The 23595-nt window shown below is 41.9% G+C and overlaps 1 protein-coding gene across 5 annotated transcripts; it reads left to right on the top strand.

Moving 5' to 3' along the window:
* The first annotated feature begins 298 nt into the window (after positions 1-298).
* Positions 299-19739, top strand: LOC109886720 (gastrula zinc finger protein XlCGF57.1). Of its 5 annotated transcripts, XR_004202508.1 has the most exons (5): positions 304-504; positions 2855-3128; positions 3229-3316; positions 3496-6012; positions 18883-19739. XR_004202508.1 is itself a non-coding variant. In XM_031787142.1 (4 exons), exons 3-4 carry the CDS (start codon positions 3369-3371, stop codon positions 4941-4943), a joined length of 1452 nt encoding a protein of 483 aa, XP_031643002.1. In that variant the 5' UTR covers positions 299-504; positions 2855-3128; positions 3204-3368; the 3' UTR covers positions 4944-6744. The 5 variants fall into 5 exon arrangements, 4 of the variants coding, with proteins under 4 accessions (XP_031643002.1, XP_020333915.2, XP_031642999.1 ...); XM_031787142.1 differs by lacking the exon at positions 18883-19739 and having other exon boundaries at positions 299-504; positions 3204-3372; positions 3496-6744; XM_020478326.2 differs by lacking the exon at positions 18883-19739 and having other exon boundaries at positions 302-504; positions 3496-6744.
* Positions 19740-23595: the final 3856 nt, after the last annotated feature.

Here is a 23595-nt window from a genome sequence, read left to right as displayed (position 1 = left end):
TGAAAAACGCATAACCAGCTCTGCCAGAGCAAGTAAAATGGCCAGAGTGCGGTGTTATCTATTTATCCAGTTAATTTGGGTGCCGTTGAGGTCAGAAGGCTCGGATCAACCCTACTCCTCGGCCAGAGCCTCCAGCATGCGCTCCGACAGCGAAAAGCTCTGAATTTACTAAAGGGCAATATGACAGTTAAATAATATACAAATATTCTGATTTCACATACGCCCTCCAGAGTGCAATACGAACGCACCCTATAATGGACACTCTTGGCCTGCAGTGCAAACCGATAGGCTATTTAATTTCAGAATTGGTTACAATTAGGTTAAGGGTTAGATTTAGATTTTATTGACTCATTGTTTTCAGGTCAGTAGGTACCCACACTTTTCTGCGAGTGTCCCTTTTAAAATCCTCATCAACCAGCAGACCTGATTGGTCAATCTACACCCACGCCAAGGAAGTGCAAACAGAGCTCTTCCGGTCACTGTGTTTGGTTTGAATCGAAGAAGGTAAGTTAAGTTATTTTGTCCGTGAATGTTTTGTGTAGAAAACAAATGTTTACTCACATCGTTGATGTCTTTATAACGAAGTCGAACGTTAGGTGGGTGACCATTGTCAATTGTAACTAAATAAGCTAAGTAAGAAGCTGCGTAATTTGGTTTATCCAAGTTTCACCAAAACCACGCCACATGATGTGTTTTTGTAGCTAATTCACTCCGTTTTCAACAAAAAAATCCCATCTTCTAGCTAGATTCTAGACAGCTTTAACCGTAACTTCAATTAAACGCCGTTTGAAATAGCTGCCTGTCCCTCTTTAATAACCGAGCAACTGCACACGTCAGCAAATATACGCCTGTTTCAAATACACGCCAGGTCTCAATGAGTTGTTTACACTAGGTAAACAATTCGTGTTAACCACTTAATGTTTTGATATGTTGAGTTTAAATGATTCTGTAATGGCTTACTAGCGTTTGTCGCCAGAAAGAGACTGCTAGTACATATCCCTACAAACCGTGGCGTAAGTAAGAACTGCAGAACATGTATTTTCAAATATAATTTCAGTCAAATTCATTTAAAATGTAATACGCATACTAAAACAAAAGAAACGTTAGTGTGTAAGCGATAACTCGTTAGTTCAGGAAATGAAGAAATTGATTAAAATGCTGGAATTAAACCATTAACTATGCAAAGCTGTGTGCATTAAGAAAATACACTGAACATGCAACTATTTCTAAGATTTGACTGAGTTATAAGGAAATCGGTCATTTGAAATAAATGTATTGGGCCCTAATCTATGAATTTCACATGACTGGGAATACACATTTGTCTGTTGGTCACATACATACATACAAAAAGAAGGTAGGGTCGTGGATCAGAAAATATATTTGGTGGGACCACCATTTTCGTCATGCATTGCGACACATCTCCTTCATATAGAGTTGATCAGGCTGTTGCTTGTGGAATGCTGTCCCACTCGTCTTCAATAGCTGTGTGAAGTTGCTGGATATTGGTGAGAACTGGAATACGCTGTTGTACACAACAATCCAGAGCAGACCAAACAGCCTCATTGGGTGACATGTCTGAGTATGTAGGCCATGGAAGAAGTGGGACATTTTCAGATTCTAGGAATTGTGTACAGATCCTTACGTCATGGGGCTGTGAACAAACATGAGGTGAATTTGGCGGATGACTGGCATGACAACATGCCTCAGAATCTTGTCACGGTATCTCTGTGCATTCAAATTGCCAACGATAAAGTGCAGTTCTGTTCATTGTCTGTAGCTTATGTCTGCCCATGCCATAACCCCACCGCCACCATGGGGCACGTTGACATCGGCAAACCGCTCACCCACACACCGTACACGCTGTCTGCCATCTGCCCGGTACAGTTGAAACCAATATCACACTCCCTCAACTTGAGACACCTGTGGTATTGTTGTATGACAAAACTGCACCTTTTTAGTGGCCTTTTATTTTCCTCAGCACAAGGTGCACCTGTGTAATGATCATGTGTATGGTCCCATGTGGCTCAGTTGGTTGAGCAGGTTGCTTTCAACACCAGGGTTGTGGGCTCAATTCCCACAGGGGACCAATACGGAGAGAGAAAAAAACTATGGAATGTAAGCACTCATGACTAAGTCGCTCTGGATAAGAGTGTCTGCTAAATGACTAAAATGTAAATGTAATCATGCTGTTTTAATCAGCTTCTTGATGTGCCACACCTGTCAGGTGGATGGATTATCTTGGCAAAGGAGGGATGTAAACAAATGTGCATATTTTTTTGTTGAGAAATAAGCCTTTTGTACACATGGAAAATGTGTGATCTATTATTTTCGCTCATGAAACATAGGACCAACACTTTTTTGCCTTTTATATTTTTGTTCAGTGTAGATGCCTTGCTCAAATAGAATCCTGTCTCTAATGGCCTAATTATGTAGAGTGATTTAATAAATGCCTGTGCCATTAATTGAAGACGACTAGCCTTGTTAGTTGAGTGATTCAACTTTTGGCTAATAATGAAGAATTGTGTGTAATCATCATTGCCTATCAGCCTAAGTCTGCAGTGTTTGTGTGTGTGTCTAGGCTGTTTTGGTCCCGGATACTCTTTTCATGGCACTTCGATACAGTGATTTTCATAGCAGGTAATGAGAGCTTTTTCCTAACCTTAACCACAGTCTCCTAACCTGCTACCTTAATTATCCTACCCTGCTGTCTAAGTTCTCCTAACCTGCTACGAAAAAGTCACACAAATGTCGAAGTGCCATGAAAAGAGTTTCCCTTACGGTTCCTGACCTAGTCTAGCTCATCTTTGTTCATGAGCATCAGCCTGAAACTGCTTCTCTTTTCCTTCAATGCCAGTAAGGAGGATATTAGAGGCACTTTAGTCAACAAGATGAAGATCAAACAACGTTCAAAAACTACGCAACTGCACAAAAAAACCATGGGGACTAAACGCCATGGAAACCTGGGTATAACACAAACAGAACATGACCCACAGTCAGGTGATGACTCCACCGGCAGAGATGAATCAGATTGTACCCAAGCACTCTCAAAGAGCACCAGTTCAAATCATCATTCAGATTCTAGTCCACTCCACAAGGATCCTGTGGTAGTGCTAACCAGGTTGGCTGAGGTAAGTAGGATTAGTGTTTTCTAATGTTCCTAGTATTGTGGTAAGATCATTAAGATTGTTAATACATACTTGTAGTTTCTGTATCTTTCTAATCCATAAGGTGGTGGTTAAGACACTTCTGAGAGACATTAAAGTGTGTTTGGTGAAGGAGGTGACGGATGTCAGGAGGGATGAAGACAACCATGGAGGCAGGACATACTGTTTAACATACTCCAGTCTAATCCCAACAGTGCAGTTTAAATGGGTGATGGTTACTGGAACATTCATATTAATATTGGCAATGACTATTGAATGAAAAATTACATTTGCCATTTTTTTCTCCCCTCTTATCGTACCCATCTCTTCTCCCTCTATCCCTCACTCTTAGGTTCTCCTCAGTTCTTTCCTTGTCCACACTGCACCATCTCCTTTACTGACTGTTACTTCCTGGAGAACCACATCAAGACCAAACACCAGAAGCAGTACCTGGCCATGTTGAGAAGCCAAGTCTCAAAGAGTAAAATAGTGTACGGCCCCACACACAGCTGTGCCCACTGTAGCTGCATGTTCCATACACCACGGCAGCTAGACATCCACACCCGCCAGGCCCACCCCTCTGCCCGTCCCCAGAAACATGCCCCTCCCCGGAGAACTGGCCGTCCTCACAGGGTACAGGAGAAATTCCACACCTGCCCACAGTGCTCCCGCAGATTCAAGTACCTGGGCAGCCTGCTGAAGCACTGCAAGAGTTTGCACAAAATGGCTGTTGTTCTCACCAATGGACACATCAGTTGCGCAGACTGTGAGAAGAGCTTTGAGAATTGCTGGGGCCTGGGGCCTCACCGGTGTCACGAACCAGAGGGCAGTAAACCTAAGGACGCTAAACAGATGGGCATTAAGGAAGTCGGCTTCCAATGCTTAGATTGTGGCAAGATCCTCACTACTCCTACGAGCCTGAACACTCACATGCGCATCCACACTGGAGAAAAGCCTTATGTCTGCAAGGAGTGTGGCAAGCGCTTCTCAGGTACAGGCGCTTACCGTTATCACTTGTTAATACACAATGGGGTCAAGCCATTCAAATGTCAGGACTGTGGGAAGGCTTTCAAGCAGAAGTACCTCCTCAGGAAGCACATGACTGTTCACTCTGGTGAGAGGAAGTACTCCTGCTCCCAATGCGACAGGCAGTTTGCATACAGGGAGAGTCTGAAGCTTCACCTGCGCACACACTCCGGGGCGAGACCTTTCAAATGTACTGTCTGTGGTAAAGACTTTGCTGACAAAGGTTATCTGAAGATGCATCTGAAGATTCACAACAACCAGAAAAACTACCATTGTGGGGTTTGTGGGCAGAAATTCATAAGGATTGGGGTACTGAACGTACACCTGCGCTCACACACAGGTGAGAGGCCTTACCACTGCACAGTGTGTGACAAGCAGTTTGCCCGACTCGACCACCTGAAGAACCACCAGCGCACTCACACAGGTGAGAAACCATACACCTGTACCGAGTGCAGTAAAAGCTTCACTCAGTCTGGAGATCTAACCAAACACAAGCGCCTCCACACTGGGGAGAGGCCATTTGAATGTTCTGAATGCCACAAACGCTTTATCTGCTCTGCTTCTCTGACCCTGCACATGAGGACCCACACTCACCGTGACGTAAAGCCATACTCCTGCCAAGAGTGTGGGAAAAGCTTTTATGAACAGAGTCATGTGAACGGCCACATGAAAATCCACAAGGGGAAACGTTATTCCTGCCCCCACTGCTTTCTCAGCTTTGCTCGCAAGTCCAACCTTTCCAAACACCTGCTTAGACGTCATAAACCTAAATGATATTAACATAGCACCTTTTATGAAACTCTGTTACTCTTATGAATTAAATGGAGGGGAGTCTGATCTCTTTTGTCAGTGATCGATGTGTGACATCAAATTCTAACTACATTTTGCCCCATGTTTATGATAACGCTGCAATGTTTTAACAATCCTCCAGTTGGGTCACAGTGAGCTCCATGTATTGGGACAGTGACACGTTTTGTTTCTCCTGCAGCACTTTGGATTTGAAATTATACAACGACTGAGGTTAAAGTGCAGACTCCGCTTTAATTTGAGGATATTTTCATCCATATCGGGTGAACCGCTTAGAAAAAACAGGATTTTTTTGTACATATCCCCCCCCCCCCCCCCCCCCTCATGGTAAATAATGTATTGTCACTTTTATTATAAATTAGAATAGTGTATTTCTTCTATATTAGTGGCTACCATGATTACGGATAAAACTGAATGAATTGTGATTCATGAGTGAAAGTTAGAGGCATAAATATCATACCCCCTCAAAATGCTAACCTCCCCTGTTATTGTAATGGTAAGATGTTAGCATGTCTTGAGGGCATGATACTTGTGCGTCTGTACTCTAGCTTTCTCACTCATTATTCAGGACTATCCCTAATCATTGTAGCATCCAACAAGTTTGTAGAGTAACAACCTTGTTGTAATCAATATGTGCTAGGACAATGGGACCGAATACTACACTTTTGACTACTTTTACCACACAAGGAATTTGTACCAATTCTTTTAGTCTCCACCCCCCTTATTTTAGGGGATTATGTTCAAGAAGTGTAATTTCTAAACTGTTCATATGGATAAAAATACAAATTAAAGCTGACTGTCTACACTTTAACCTAATAATCATTGTATCATTTCAAATACAAATTCTGGAGGTACAGAGCCAAAAGAACAAAACATAATTCACTGTCCCAATACTTTTGGAGCTCTTTTGTTAATATTATTGCTCTTTTGTTTTATGGATATTTGCATTTAACCAGTTCAATGTAAGCTACATAATCCCCAAAAGTAATTATCATGAGGGCCATAAATGATAACTAGTAATGTTGCATACTCAAAGGTTTAAAAAAATCTTACTGTCTTGTTAAAAATATGTATAGATTGTTGAGGTCACTATTGAGGATACTAGCTCAAGTACACACAGTACAAATGATACAATTCTATTTGACAAAATTGTATGAATAGGGCTTTGAAGTGTTTATTCTTTCTAAATATTGCTTAAATTATAAAATGACTTTAAGATATCATCTTCCTTAACTTTAAATTACATAATTGTTTAGTGTTAGAGAATTCATATTTTCTGTATGTTTCTCTTGTTCACAATGTCTGACCCCCATCGCTGTAAACATCTCAGAGCTCTAGCTTGACTATATTAACTTTTTAGGAACACTCCTTTCATTCTTAATCAATCTCTAAATGTGCTACTGTAATGAAACCACTCTCCTGCTGCGCTATGATGTAAGGATTGCAGGCATGTGCTTTGTCAGTAGCTGTGATATAGGGTTCAGCCAGGAGTTGGACAGTTGGAAGTGTGATTGAAATGGTAGAAGGGACATCCCAGCTTCAAGTGGTGTTAGATTTCACATCCTACATCACGCAGGGTTGGAACCGGTACCAGAACCACACAGGTCCCCCAAACAAGGGACCTTATGTCTAAGAGGTTATAAACACACACAAAAAAATGTTTTGTTTGCTCTGTATAAAAATTAAGAACGTATGTACAGAAGATGGTTTCATGAATGATTGACCTGGTGATCAGTAGGCGATAATAAATTCTGAAAGATTATCGTCAGTTTTGTTGTTGGTTTGTACTGTATTTTTGGAAGAAGAGGAGCCTTTATGTGAAGGTCACTCCCCTAGTATTGTTATAAACATTTATTTTAATGAAGGTTACTTACATAGAGACCACATTTGTTTCAGTCCATAAGCCGTCATTGACCTGCACTGGTTTATTTTTATTGCATTACCAAACATTTGAACATGGTAGACAAGCATGCAGTATTCATTCTCTCAGTGTGTATGTACAGGGCATTCCGGAAAGTATTTGGACCCTGTAACTTTTTTCCACATTTTGTTACGTTACAACCTTGCTTTAAAATGGATAAGTGTGCAGTGTGCCCGCAGATTCCTGTACCTGAATTTTTGGGGACTGGGGCCTCACTGGTGTCATGAACCAGAGGGCAATAAACCTAAGGACACTAAGCCTGTGATATGTCTGGAAGTCGGCTTCCATTGCTCCGAGTGGCAAGATCCTCACAACTATGAGCCTGAACACTCACATGCGCATGTCCCACACCGGAGAGAAATCTTACGAATGCAAGGAGTGTGGCAAAATATTCACAAAGGGCAGCAGTTTAGGCAAACACCTGCTCACCCAGTGCTCTCTGCATCGCCTGGCCCTGGTGTGCTGCCAGCTTCGAGGCCTTCGACGGTAAAGGGAACAGAATTGAATAGACCTTTTAGAATATAGTTTAAGATTGAATAATAGATCCTCATCCACTGTGTGTGTGTGTCAGTTTTAGAACACCTATTCAAGGCTTTTTCTTTATTTTGACTTTTTTCTACATTGTAGAGTAATAGTGAAGACAACTGAAATAACACAAGGAATCATGTAGTAACCAAAAAAGTGTTAAACACATTTTATATTGGAGATTCTTCAAATTGCTTTGATAACAGCTTTGCACACTCTTGCCATTCTCTCAACCAGATTTATGAGCTTGTCACCTGGAATGCATTTCAATTAACTGGTGTGCCTTAAAAGTTCATTTGTGGAATTTCTTTCCTTAATGCATTTGAGCCAATCAGTTATGTTGTGACAAGGTATGGGGGGTATACAGAGGAAATCCCTATTTGGTAAAAGACCAAGTCCATATTATGGCAAGAACAGCTCATCATTACTTTAAGACATGAAGGTCAGTCAATAAGGAACATTTCAAGAACTTTGAAAGTTTCAAGTGCAGTCACAAAAACCATCAAGCGCTATGATGAAACTGGCTCTCATGAGGACCGCCACAGGAATGGAAGACCCAGAGTTACCTCTGCTGCAGAGGATAAGTTCATTAGAGTTACCAGCCTCAGATCTTGCAGCCCAAATAAATGCTACACAGAGTTCAAGTAAGCAGACACATCTCAACATCAACTGTTCAGAGGCGACTGTGTGAATCAGGACTTCATGGTTGAATTGCTGTAACTAAACCACTACTAAAGGACACCAATAATAAGAAGAGACTTGCTTGAGATAAGAAACACGAGCAATGGACGTTAGACTGGTGGAAATTTGTCCTTTGGTCTGGAGTCCAAATTGGATATTTTTGGTTCCAACCGCTGTGTCTTTGTGAGACGTGGTGTGGGTGAACGGATTATCTCCGCATCTGTATTTCCCACATTAAAGCATGGAGGTGTTATGGTGTGGGGGTGCTTTGCTGGTGACTGTCTGATTTATTTAGAATTCAAGGCACATTTAACCAGCGTGGCTATTTGGGCTTGGTGGGACTATCATTTGTTTTTCAACAGGACAATGACCCAACACAACTCCAGGCTGTGTAAGGGCAATTTTACCAAGAAGGATCCCCCGAATCCCCCGACCTCAACCAAATAGAGATGGTTTGGGTTGAGTTGGATCACAGATTGCTTTGGTTTCTACATGATTCCATATGTGTTATTTCATAGTTTTGATGTCTAAACTATTATTCTACAATGTAGAAAATTGTAAAATTGAAAGAAAAACCCTTAAATGAGTATGTGTTCTAAAACTTTTTGCCGGTAGTGTATATATATTTATAAAATATAAGAGCTTTATAGAATATAACTTCATTGTCCATCATTTAGGGTTATATTCTCTATTCCCAATAACTATTTCAAGTTACCTCTTCTCCTCACTTTCCCCTGTGTGTGTGTGCGTGCGTGCATGTGTCAGGTGTGGGTGAGGGAGTGTGTCCCCAGAGAAACAACAGCTGGTCCTTCCTCCACTGCCCAGAGGAGGATGAGTGTGCCAACGGCCACCACCACTGTAACGTCACCCAGGACTGCCATGACCTGACCCAGGGATACCACTGCACCTGCAAGCAGGGCTACGTTCTCAGCCGGTAGGAAGCCACACGTCACAATCATCATTAACGGCAGAAGAAGTAGCACTTGGATACCTCAACAGCAATACACACACAACCTCATCATCATTACATCATCACAATCATCAGTACTACCACTCCACCTGTTCTGCAAACACGGCTACATATTCAGTTGGTATACATACATAGTATCCTAAAAAGGTTCTACAGCTGTACCATTGAGAGCATATTGACTGGCTACATCATTGCTTGGTATGGCAATAGCACCGACCTCGATCTTATGGCGCTACAGAGGGTTTTGGGACAGCCCAGTACATCACTGGGGCCGAGCTCCCTGCCATCCAGGACATCTATATTAGGAGGTGTGGAAGGAAGGCATCAAGTCTGACACCAACAGGCTCTTCAACAGCTTCTATCCCCAAACAATAAGACTGATAATTAGCTAACAAAATAACTACACAAACTGAGTTTGTCTTGTATATTTATTGACCTTTCATTTCAATATTTGCACTCCCTCTATGCACACTCACAGGGCCCTACACACTCACACACTGTCACTCCAACGCACACACACAAACACTCACTCCATCATCTGCTCACTCACACATTATATGCACATACATTTATACTGACTCTACACACCCATTCACATGCAAGCTGCTGCTACTCTGTTTGGAAAGTGACTCACTGTCTGTTTTAGTTCATTTATATGTTCTTTCCATCTTGCTTTGAGTTTATTATTAATCACATGCTCCGAATACCACAGGTGTGATTAATAATAAACTCAAAGCAAGATGGAAAGAACAAAAAATGAACTAAAACAGACAGTGAGTTAATTACGCTGTTTGGGTCCAAAGGGTGGTCTTGGGGTGGTCTAGCGCCCTCTTGTGTTCGTCCCGGGACAGACACACTGCACTCTTCCCCCTGCAGAACTCCCGAAAGGTTTGGCATATCCCCTTGCCAACCCCAAATACAGGGGCTTACACTTCTCACTGTGTTCACCTTATAGTGAAATGCTTACTTACGAGCTCCAAACCAACAATGCAGTTTTAAAAAATACGGATAAGAATAAGAAATAAAGTAACAAGTAATTAAAGAGATTTATGTGCAAGCTAGACACTCACTGTGTAGGAATCGGTATACCATCTTGGATGTCATTTAACTGCATTTCTCTTGCACTTGTATTTCTTGTTTCTTCTCCCTCTCTGGAATCCTCCACGCAGTGCGCCAAGTGCAAAGACTCGTTCAATGGCACACCAGTAAACGAGCAACAGTGCTACCGGCAGTTCAACGTGGACAATGAGTGTTTTGCGTCGACCCCCACCAACCGCAATCTGCCCAAGGGACGCACTGTCTTCTTCGATGCCCAGCCAAAGTTCACCATCGACGTGAACTTCGGGGAGGTGGAGGTGTACGTGTCCAACTCCCATGACACCTTCATCGTGGAAGTGGACCTCCACACAGGCATCAACGCCATCAAGATCGAGGACGAGTCGGTGGCCCGAGGTGGGGCGAGCGGAGGGGATAAGGAGACACCTCCGTCACCTATGAAGGTGTATGCCAACTCCTCATCCAGCCTGGGTGGGACCATGCTCCCCAACACCCCCCTGCAGCTCCACACCAAGCCCCAGGGGGCAGACAGGGAGGTACGGGAGGCCAAGGCAGAGGGGCTCATCTCCTATATCACCGTGTGAGTCCCAGGGCCTGCTCTTCCTCCGCCTGGACCAGGCTCACATCGACCTGTTCGTTGTCTTCTCTGTTTTCTTCTCCTGCTTCTTCCTCTCCGTCTGCGTCCTCCTCTGGAAGATCAAGCAGTTCATGGACTTCCGCCGAGAGCAGAGGCGTCATATCCAGGAAATGACCAAGATGGCATCCAGGCCCTTCGCTAAGCTCACTGTCTATTTGGAGCCAGAGGAGCCCCAGCTCATCTACCTGCCCTCCACAGAGGGGCATTGTCGTTAGCAAGGCAGGCTGGGGGGCATTGTAGTTGGTTAGAGGGGGAGTGCTGGAGCCGTCTCCTACAAACACGAGCCAGGCTCCGGCCCACCGTCCACCACAACCACCACCTTACCCTGGGTGGAGGGGGCAACAGTGGGCAACACCTGCCCCTGCATTACCTCAACACCCACCACTATGTCCCCACCAACACCACGGCCTCGCACCCCCACCATCACCCATCCTCCCACAGCGGCTACCAGCACTTCTGCCGCTCCGACCCCTTCTTGTCCCAGCTCATGGGCTTCTCCTACTCCACCTTCAAGGTGGGGCCCATCACCCTGGAGCCCACGGACGACGGCATGGCCGGGGTGGCCACCGTCCTCATCCAGCTGCCGGGGGGCATCCTGGCCCCTAACCGCGCCTGCCTGGGGTCCGCCCTGGTCACACTTTGGCAAAACCTCCAGGAGTACTGTGGTCACGGCATTTGAGGGGCCCACCCGGGGTGGGAGGGGGCGCAAAGTCCTGCTAAGGCATCAGCACCTCACCACCATGGCTATGTAGAGAGGGGGGGCGAACATGTGCTTTATACCCCAGAAAGTAGCAATCAAACATTACCATTAAAAACAAGAGATGGAAGGCTTAGTCCGCCAGGATGTGCAACATCGATTTGACAGAATAGGAATAAAGAAAGTGATGATTGTTTGCCAGATGTTTTTTTATATCATGGCAGTAATGATGAGTGAAATTAATTATAAGTTCATATATGGCAGGCTTTTAAGCTACGTGTCTGTTTATTCACTCAAAACCCGAAGTGTATATTTGTACATGTTCATTCACAGGACCTGTTACATGGTTCTTTATCGGTTGCTGTTGTATTTGTTTCTCTGCTCGTCTGTCTCCAGTTCTTCTGCATTTGTGAAATACACTTAACAATCCTGTTGTGTATCGTTTCCTATTGTGAGGCTTATGGAGAACATATTTAGCAAAGCAAAACTTTTGACACATTTGATGTCTGTTTTAAATAGATTTTGTTACAAATGAAGGATTTAACTAGGTTATCAGACTTCTGTCCCTGTAGCCATTTTATGAGTGGATAACATAACACACTATGTATTGTTTAGTTTTTTTTATTTCAGTTATTTGATATGAACTGTATGTTAACTTATATGCCTTTTTTTTTATTTTGGCTCTCTCGATTGGATGATTTTATCAGCCAGTGAGAGCTTTGATTAAAACGTAATTATTTTTTGTGATTTGTCTTGTGACAAATGGAACAAGAAAGCAATTACATTATGTGGAACAAAACATTGTATGGAAATTATGTCAGATTATAATGGAGACAAAGGAAAGGGACAAGATATGTGCAAAGCGACATCTTCCTGGTGAAAGATAACATGAATGAAAAAGGTGTTTTATTTTCAAGGAGGGTGTGTTACATTTTTGTTAGATGTTTTTTGCACTCTTAAGAAGAACATTTTCTTCCGTTTCTCATATGACTCACTACAAGATGAATCCCCCCATTATTTTGGAACAATCTGAATGGTGCTACTGGATACACTACACAAAACAACCATTAGACTACAAAATGATTGGTAATTCAGATTTCTCATTTACATGTATTTAATCAAATATATAACAAAAATAACAGCTTTCTTGTATAGTAGCATTGCTCCTAATTAAGGAAAATGGAAGCACTATTTTCAGCTACCTTCGAGTTTGGGCACAAACATTATTAGACTGGTTACATTGTTCTTGTATTTGTTTGTTAGTTTACGTGTTTTTTTAACCCTTTTTATTTTTGACATGTTTTATTTACTCTTTTTTTATTAGGGAACAGTGATGTACAGAAGATGGTTGCCTGGCAGACTCTTTGTCCTGGTAATGAGTAGTAGGTGACAATATTAAAAGTCCAGGAAAGATGACACACCTCTGGTTTTCTTGTGCATGTTTCTTGTGCATAGAATAAGAGAGATATCGGTTGAGGTGGACTAATTTTATGCAATTCATGTCATTTCAACACATTTCATTGAAATAGCGTCAAATGATTTGTTTTATTTTTAAATTGTATTTTTTATTAACAACAAATCAATACATAAAGCACATGAGGGAACACAAGCATACATAAATTACAAACAATTAGCGTCAAATTCTTTGGTTGAAGACCATTTTATCCTGTTACATCATCAGTGGGGGACGACTATAGGCTTCTTTTTTTTCTTTTTTATAAAGGCGTTCGAAAATTCGCTCTATAACTGATGAATTTTCGGACGCTCAACACCGGTTGAATAGGGCAAGGTCAGCAAACAACGGCAAAAAAAAAAAAGCTTAATTCAGTTGTTGCCAGCAGCACAGTTACAGTCACCAACGCTCTGGATAACATGAAAACCGTATAACCAGCTCTGCTAGGGCAAGTAAAAAGGGTTACATTTAACAAAAAAATAAACAAATATTCTGAATTTAGATACGCCCTCCAGAGTGCAATACGAACGCACCCTATAATGGACACTGCTGGCCTGCAGTGCAAACCGATAGGCTATTTAATTTCAGAATTGGTTACAATTAGGTTAAGGGTTAGATTTAGATTATATTGGCTCATTGTTTTCAGGTCAGTAGGTACCCACACTTTTCTGCGAGTGTCTCTTTTAAAATCCTCATCAATCAGCAGACAATCTTTCTACATGATTACCTGATTGGTCAATCTACACCCACGCCAAGGAAGTGCAAACAGAGCTCTTCCGGTCACTGTGTTTGGTTTGAATCGAAGAAGGTAAGTGAAGTTATTTTGTCCGTGAATGTTTTGTGTAGAAAACAAATGTTTACTCACATCGTTGAAATCTTTATAATGAAGTCGAACATTAGGTGGGTGACCATTGTCAATTGTAGCTAAATAAGCTAAGTAAGAAGCTGCGTAATTTGGTTTATCCAAGTTTCACCAAAACCACGCCACATGCTGTGTTTTTGTAGCTAATTCACTCCGTTTTCAACAAAAAATTCCCATCTTCTAGCTAGATTCTAGACAGCTTTAACCGTAACTTCAATTAAACGCCGTTTGAAATAGCTGCCTGTCTCTCTTTAATAACTGAGCAACGGCACACATGTCAGCAAATATACGCCTGTTTCAAATAAACGCCAGGTCTAAATGAGTTGTTTACACTAGGTAAACAATTACGGTTAAACACTTTAATGTTTTGTTGAGTTTAAATTATTCAGTGATGACTTACTGGCGTTTTTATCGCCAGTAAAAACGGTCGTAATAACTACAACATTTTAATCGGTATTCTATGGCAAAATAAACCTTCGTGTGTAAGTGATTAGACGTTAGTTCAGGAAATGAAGAATTGATTCAAATGCTGGAAGTGAACGCTGGAATTAAACAATTAACTATGCAAAGCTGTGTGTATTAAGAAAATACACTGAACATGCAACCATTTCGAAGATTTCACTGAGTTATAAGGAAATCGGTCAATTGAAATAAATTAATTGGGCTCTAATCGATTAATTTTGCTTGACTGAGAATACAGATATTTGTCTGGTCAGATACATACAAAAAAGGTGTATCAGAACCAGTCTATTTGGTGTTACCACCATTTGCCTCATGTAGGTGTAGTGCACCTTCGTATAGTTGATCAGGCTGTTGATTGTGGCCTGTGGAATGTTGTCCCACTCGTCTTCAATGGCTGTGTGAAGTTGCTGGATATTGGCTGGAACTGGAACACACTGTCATATACAACGATCCAGATCATCCCAAACAGGCTCATTTGGGTGACCTGTCTGAGTATTCAGGATATGGAAGAACTGGGACATTTTCAGCTTCTAGGAATTGTGTACAGATCCTTATGTCATGGGGCTGTGCAGAAACATGAGTTGAATGTGGTGCATGAATGGCACTACAACGTGCCCCGGGATCTTGTCATGGTATCTCTCTGCATTCAAATTGCCAAAGATAAAATGAAGTTGTGATTGTCTGTAGCTTATGTCTGCCCATGCCATAACCCCACCGCCACCATGGGGCACGTTGACATCGGCAAACCGCTCACCCACACACCGTACACGCTGTCTGCCATCTGCCCGGTACAGTTGAAACCATTATCACACTCCCTCAACTTGAGACACCTGTGGCATTGTTGTATGACAAAACTGCACCTTTTAGTGGCCTTTTATTTTCTTCAGCACAAGGTGTAGATGCCTTGCTCAAATAGAATCCTGTGGCCTATTATGTAGTGATTTAATAAAATAAATGCCTGTGCCATTCATTTAAGACGACTAGCCTTTTTGTTGAGTGATTCAAGTTTTGGCTAATAATGAAGAATTGTGTGTAATCATCATTGCCTATCAGCCTAAGTCTGCAGTGTTTGTGTGTGTGTCTAGGCTGTTTTGGTCCCGGATACTCTTTTCATGGCACTTCGATACAGTGATTTTCATAGCATGTAAGGAAAGATTTTTCCTAACCTTAACCACAGTCTCCTAACCTGCTACCTTAATTATCCTACCCTGCTGTCTAAGTTCTCCTAACCTGCTACGAAAAAGTCACACAAATGTCGAAGTGCCATGAAAAGAGTTTCCCTTGCGTTTCCTGACCTAGTCTAGCTCATCTTTGTTCATGAGCATCAGCCTGAAACTGCTTCTCTTTTCCCTCAATGCCAGTAAGGAGGATATTAGATGCACTTTAGTCAACAAGATGAAGATCAAACAACGTTCAAAAACTACGCAACTGCACAAAAAAACCATGGGGACTAAACGCCATGGAAACCTGGGTATAACACAAACAGAACATGACCCACAGTCAGGTGATGACTCCACCGGCAGATATGAATCAGATTGTACCCAAGCACTCTCAAAGAGCACCAGTTCAAAGCATCATTCAGATTCTAGTCCATTCCACAAGGATCCTGTGGTAGTGCTAACCAGGTTGGCTGAGGTAAGTAGGATTAGTGTTTTCTAATGTGCCTAGTATTGTGGTAAGATCATTAAGATTGTTAATACATACTTGTAGTTTCTGTATCTTTCTAATCCATAAGGTGGTGGTTAAGACACTTCTGAGAGACATTAAAGTGTGTTTGGTGAAGGAGGTGACGGATGTCAGGAGGGATGAAGACAACCATGGAGGCAGGACATACTGTTTAACATACTCCAGTCTAATCCCAACAGTGCAGTTTAAATGGGTGATGGTTACTGGAACATTCATATTAATATTGGCAAGGACTATTGAATGAGAAATTACATTTGCCATTTTTTTCTCCCCTCTTATCGTACCCATCTCTTCTCCCTCTATCCCTCGCTCTCAGGTTCTCCCCAGTTCTTTCCTTGTCCACACTGCACCATCTCCTTTACTGACTGTTACTTCCTGGAGAACCACATCAAGACCAAACACCAGAAGCAGTACCTGGCCATGTTGAGAAGCCAAGTCTCAAAGAGTAAAATAGTGTACGGCCCCACACACAGCTGTGCCCACTGTAGCTGCATGTTCCATACACCACGACAGCTAGACATCCACACCCGCCAGGCCCACCCCTCTGCCCGTCCCCAGAAACCTGCCCCTCCCCGGAGAACTGGCCGTCCTCACAGGGTACAGGAGAAATTCCACACCTGCCCACAGTGCTCCCGCAGATTCAAGTACCTGGGCAGCCTGCTGAAGCACTGCAAGAGTTTGCACAAAATGGCCGTTGTTCTCATCAATGGACACATCAGTTGCGCAGACTGTGAGAAGAGCTTTGAGAATTGCTGGGGCCTGGGGCCTCACCGGTGTCACGAACCAGAGGGCAGTAAACCTAAGGACGCTAAACAGATGGGCATTAAGGAAGTTGGCTTCCAATGCTTAGATTGTGGCAAGATCCTCACTACTCCTACGAGCCTGAACACTCACATGCGCATCCACACTGGAGAAAAGCCTTATGCCTGCAAGGAGTGTGGCAAGCGCTTCTCAGATACCAGCGCTTACCGTTATCACTTGTTAATACACAATGGGGTCAAGCCATTCAAATGTCAGGACTGTGGGAAGGCTTTCAAGCAGAAGTCGCTCCTCAGGAAGCACATGACTGTTCACTCTGGTGAGAGGAAGTACTCCTGCTCCCAATGTGACAGGAAGTTTGCATACAGGGAGAGTCTGAAGCTTCACCTGCGCACACACTCCGGGGAGAGACCTTTCAAATGTACTGTCTGTGGTAAAGACTTTGCTGACAAAGGTTATCTGAAGACGCATCTGAAGATCCACAGCAACCAGAAAAACTACCATTGTGGGGTTTGTGGGCAGAAATTCATAAGGATTGGGGTGCTGAACATACACCTGCGCTCACACACCGGTGAGAGGCCTTACCACTGCACAGTGTGTGACAAGCAGTTTGCCCGACTCGACCACCTGAAGAACCACCAGCGCACTCACACAGGTGAGAAACCATACACCTGTACCGAGTGCAGTAAAAGCTTCACTCAGTCTGGAGATCTAACCAAACACAAGCGCCTCCACACTGGGGAGAGGCCATTTGAATGTTCTGAATGCCACAAACGCTTTATCTGCTCTGCTTCTCTGACCCTGCACATGAGGACCCACACTCACCGTGACGTAAAGCCATACTCCTGCCAAGAGTGTGGGAAAAGCTTTTATGAACAGAGTCATGTGAACGGCCACATGAAAATCCACAAGGGGAAACGTTATTCCTGCCCCCACTGCTTTCTCAGCTTTGCTCGCAAGTCCAACCTTTCCAAACACCTGCTTAGACGTCATAAACCTAAATGATATTAACATAGCACCTTTCATGAAACTCTGTTACTCTTATGAATTAAATGTCTGATCTCTTTTGTCAGTGATCGATGTGTGACATCAAATTCTAACTACATTTTGCCCCATGTTTATGATAACGCTGCAATGTTTTAACAATCCTCCAGTTGGGTCACAGTGAGCTCCATGTATTGGGACAGTGACACGTTTTGTTTCTCCTGCAGCACTTTGGATTTGAAATTATACAACGACTGAGGTTAAAGTGCAGACTCCGCTTTAATTTGAGGATATTTTCATCCATATCGGGTGAACCACTTAGAAAAAACAGGATTTTTTTGTACATATCCCCCCCCCCCCCCCCCCCCCCCATTTTTAAGGGAATGGTTAAATTATTTGGTCCCATATTCCCAGCATGCAATGCTTACATTAAGCTTGACTGGATGTGTTTGCTGTTTGTTTTGGTTGTGTGTCAGGGTATTTTGTGCTCAATAGAAATTCATGGTAAATAATGTATTGTCACTTTTATTATAAATTAGAATAGTGTATTTCTTCTATATTAGTGGCTACCATGATTACGGATAAAACTGAATGAATTGTGATTCATGAGTGAAAGTTAGAGGCATAAATATCATACCCCCTCAAAATGCTAACCTCCCCTGTTATTGTAATGGTAAGATGTTAGCATGTCTTGAGGGCATGATACTTGTGCGTCTGTACTCTAGCTTTCTCACTCATTATTCAGGACTATCCCTAATCATTGTAGCATCCAACAAGTTTGTAGAGTAACAACCTTGTTGTAATCAATATGTGCTAGGACAATGGGACCGAATACTACACTTTTGACTACTTTTACCACACAAGGAATTTGTACCAATTCTTTTAGTCTCCACCCCCCTTATTTTAGGGGATTATGTTCAAGAAGTGTAATTTCTAAACTGTTCATATGGATAAAAATACAAATTAAAGCTGACTGTCTACACTTTAACCTAATAATCATTGTATCATTTCAAATACAAATTCTGGAGGTACAGAGCCAAAAGAACAAAACATAATTCACTGTCCCAATACTTTTGGAGCTCTTTTGTTAATATTATTGCTCTTTTGTTTTATGGATATTTGCATTTAACCAGTTCAATGTAAGCTACATAATCCCCAAAAGTAATTATCATGAGGGCCATAAATGATAACTAGTAATGTTGCATACTCAAAGAAAGGTAATCTCACTTCTGGTCAAAAAATTGAAGTTAAATTGCTGAGGTCAATTTTGAGGACACAAGCTCAGGTACACAGTACAAATATGTTATGGATTTCCTTTTAAACAAAATTGTATGAATAATGCTTGAAATGACTTATGTGCTTTCTAAATAGCATAAATAAATTATAAAATTATGAGTTCACCTCATAACTGTAAATATCATATTTGTATGTTTAGTGTTAGAGAACGTGCATATTTTCTACAGGTTTCTCTTGATCAAAGTGTTTGCCCCCATCGCTGTGGAAGTTTCACAGTGCTCTAGATTGCCTTCATGAACTCGCTAGGAACTCTCCATGTTATTCTTTCTTGTTTAAAATGTATTAATTGTTTTAGATTATTGGCTATAAATCGATCGCTGAATGTGCTACTGTAATGAAACTACTCTCCTGCTGCGCTATGATGTAAGGATTGCAGGCATGTGCTTTGTCAGTAGCTCTGATATAGGGTTCAGCCAGGAGTTGGACAGTTGGAAGAGTGATTGAAATGGTAGAAGGGACATCCCAGCTTCAAGTGGTGTTAGATTTCACATCCTACATCACGCAGGTTCGGAACCGGTACCAGAACCACCCAAACAAGGGACCTTATGTCTAAGAGGTTATAAACACCAGTTTATTCCATTTTTTTATTTGCTCCGATGATTGTCCTGATGATCAGTAGGCGATAATAAATTCTGAAAGATCGTCAGTTTTCTTTGCTTTGTGTTTGTGGTGTATTCCTTGATTTGGAACAAGAGGATAATTTATGTAAAGGTAACTCTGATACTATTGTTATAAACATGCCATTTAATTAAAGTTAATTACATAGAGACCACATGATTTGTTTCAGTCCAGAAGCCTGTATTGCTTTTTTGTGATCTTTGATTATTTAACCTTTTAACTAGACAAGTCAGTAAAGAACATTCTTATTTTACATTGACGGCCAAACTCTCCCCCAACCCTGACAATGCTGGCCAATTGTGCGCCGCCCTATGGGACTCCTGCTCACAGCTGGTTTGATACAGCCTGGGATCGAACCAGGGTCTGTAGTGACGCATCTCTTAGCACTGAGATACAGTGCCTTAGACCACTGCGCTACTCGAACTCTGCACTGGTTGTGATTTTTATTACATTACCAAACATTTATACATGGTTGACAAGCATGTAGTATTCTTTCTCTGTGTTTGTGTGTGTGTATATATAGTGCATTCAGGAAAGTATTTGGACTCATTCACTTTTTCCACATTTACTTTACAGACTTATAAAATGTCTGATAGTTTTTCATCAATTTAAACACTACCCCATAACGACAAAGTAAAAAAGGTTTGCAAAGAGAAAAAAAAATGTAATCACATATACATATGTATTCAGACCCTTTACTCAATACTTTGTTGAAGCATCTTTGGCAGCGATTACAGCCTTGAGTCTTCTTGGGTATGACGCTACAAGCTTGGCACACCTGTATTTGGGGAATTTCTCCAAATCTTCTCTGCAGATCCTCTCAAGTGGTTTCAAGCTGTGTCCAGTTGTTTGGGGTGCATTGTTGCACAGCTATTTTTAGGTCTCCAGATATGTTAGGTCGGGGTTCAAGTCCGGGTTCCGGCCGGGCCACTCAAGGACATTCAAAGACTTGTAGGGAAACCACTCCTGGGTTGTCTTGGCTGTGTGCTTAGGGTCGCTGCAGACATTTTTTGGTACCCTTCCCCAGATCTGTGCCTTGACACAATCCTGTCGGAACTACGGACAATTCCTTCCACATCAGGGCTTGGTTTTTGCTCTGACATGCACTGTCAACTGTGGGACCTTTATATAAATAAAATAACATTTTATTGTTCACATACACATGGTTAGCAGATATTGCGAGTGGAGCAAAATTCTTGTGCTTCTAGTTCGAACAGTGTAGTAATATCTAACAAGTAATCTAACAATTCCACAACTACCTAATACACACAAATCTAACTAAAGGGATGGAATAAGAATATGTTTTAAAAAATATGTGGATGGGCCATGACCAACCGGCGTAGACTTAGGTTGGAGTCATAAACTCGTTTTTCAACCACTCTACAATTTTCTTGTTAACAAACTATAGTTTTGTCAAGTAGGTTAGGACATCTACAAGTAATTTTCCCAACAATTGTTTACAGATTATTTCACTTAAAAATTCACTGTATCACAATTCCAGTGGGTCAGAAGTTCACATACACTAAGTTGACTGTGTCTTTAAACAGTTTGGAAAATTCCAGAAAATTATGTCATGGCTTTAGAAGCTTCTGATATGCTAATTGACATAGTTTGAGGTGTAGCTGTGGAACTATTTCAAGGCCTACCTTCAAACTGAGTGCCTCTTTGCTTGACATCATGGAAAAATCTAAATAAATCAGCCAAGACCTCAGAAAAAAATTGTAGGCCTCAATTTCCAAACACCTGAAGGTACCACGTTCATCTGTACAAACAATAGTATGCAAGTATAAACAACATGGGATCACGCAGCCGTCATACCGCTTAGGAAGGAGACTCGTTCTGTCTCCTAGAGATGAATGTACTTTGGTGCGCAAAGTGCAAATCAATCGCCGAAAAACAGCAAAGGACCTTGTGAAGATGCTGGAGGAAACGGGTACAAAAATATCTATATCCACATTAAAACAGGTCCCATATCGACATAACCTGAAAGGCCGCTCAGTAAGGAAGAAGCCACTGCTCCAAAACCGCCATAAAAAAAACACTACGGTTTGCAACTGCACATGGGGACGAAGATCGTACTTTTTGGAGAATTGTCCTCTGGTCTGATGAAACAAAAATAGAACTGTTTGGGCATAATGACCATCGTTATGTTTGGAGGAAAAAGGGGGAGGCTTGCAAGCCGAAGAACACCATCCCAACCGTGAAGCACGGGGGTGGCAGCATCATGTTGTGGGGGTGCTTTGCTGCAGGAAGGACTGGTGCACTTCACAAAATAGATGGCATCATGAGGGAGGAAATTTATGTGGATATATTGAAGCAACATTTCAAGACATCAGTCAGGAAGTTAAAGCTTGGTCGCAAATGGGTCTTCCAAATAGACAATGACCCCAAGCATACTTCCAAAGTGGCAAAATGGCTTAAGGACAACAAAGCCCTGACCTCAATCCCATAAAAAATTTGTGGGCAGAACTGAAAAAGTGTGTGCGAGCAAGGAGGCCTACAAACCTGACTGACTCCGTTACACCAGCTCTTTCAGGGGGAATGGGCCAGCATTCACCCAACTTATTGTGGGAAGCGTGTGGAAGGCTACCTGAAACATTTGACCCAAGTTAAACACAATTTAAAGGCAATGCTACCAAATACTAATTGAGTGTATGTAAACTTCTGACCCCCTTTGAATGTGATGAAAGAAATAAAAGCTGAAATAAATCATTCTCTCTACTATTATTCTGACATTTAACATCCTTAATATAAAGTGGTGATCCTAACTGACCTAAGACAGGAACTTTTTACTAGGATTAATTGTCAGTAAATGTATTTTGCTAAGGTGTATGTAAACTTCCGACTTCAACTGTACATCTGGGATGAGTAGTGCAAGATATGTAAACATCATTATTAGGGTTGCAAAGGGTCAAAAACTTTCCAGAAATTTTACATTTATTTTACTAGGCAAGTCAGTTAAGAACAAATTCTTATTTTCAATGACGGCCTAGGAACAGTGGGTTAACTGCCTGTTCAGGGGCAGAACGACAGATTTGTACCTTGTCAGCTCGGGGATTTGAACTTACAACCTTCCGGTTACTAGACCAACGCTCTAACCACTAGGCTACCGTGGCAGGGTAGCCTAGTGGTTAGAGTGTTGGTCTAGTAACCTGAAGGTTAAGCCCAGGAATTTGGGGAATTTTGCTTAAATTCATCAAAAAAGTTAGTTTATAACTGAACCTTTTTTTTTGTGGGAAACACATAAGGAAATCCTAGGTCTCGTGGCATATTTTGGTTCATCTATCCCCAATTCAATGGAATGACAACCCTCTGCATGCACAGTGTATTCTTCCATCACATGTGCAGCTGATCCTCAAGATATTGCACACTAATGAGATGCTATTGAGCCCACACTATTACTCTGTCTGAGCCAAGGACTACATGCTTTCTGGTAAGTTTTGATTACAATACTAGGTGGGGTGAATATATTTTTTATGATATACATGATTTTTTTGTTAATAACTAGTAAATAGTAGCCAACAGCAAAGTGTGTTCATATAATTTCTAGCTTGTTAACGTGTGGGTTGTTTAATCTAACTGCTTCACTATTCATCTGTACATGGAATTGTATTTTGTTATTCATTTTTTCTCTCATCTTTACAGGAAAATGCCACGGGCACTATCTGATGTGTGGAGACATTTCACTGCAGCTAATGTAGAAGGAAAAGCTGTGTACATTTGCAAATACTGTGACAAATCATATGTGAATAATGCATCAAAGATGCAGAATCATCTGGCCCAGTGCATAAAGTTCCCTCAGCGCTCACAACAAGCAACCTCTGACAAAAGTCCCTCTACTTCTAGTAGAGGTGAAAATGATAAATCAGACACCTTATCAATAGCAACAGCTCATGGTCCTCCTGGAATCAGATGTTTTTTTTATTCAATGGAGGAACGTAGTCAGAGAAATGCTGTTGAATGTCTTGCTCAAGCTGTGTATACAACTGGTTCACCTCTGATGCTCACAGGC

The sequence above is a fragment of the Oncorhynchus kisutch genome, linkage group LG13 (genome assembly GCF_002021735.2).
Source record: "Oncorhynchus kisutch isolate 150728-3 linkage group LG13, Okis_V2, whole genome shotgun sequence".
Classification (NCBI taxonomy): Eukaryota; Metazoa; Chordata; class Actinopteri; order Salmoniformes; family Salmonidae; genus Oncorhynchus; species Oncorhynchus kisutch.
This window is presented reverse-complemented; position numbering and strand designations above follow the sequence as displayed.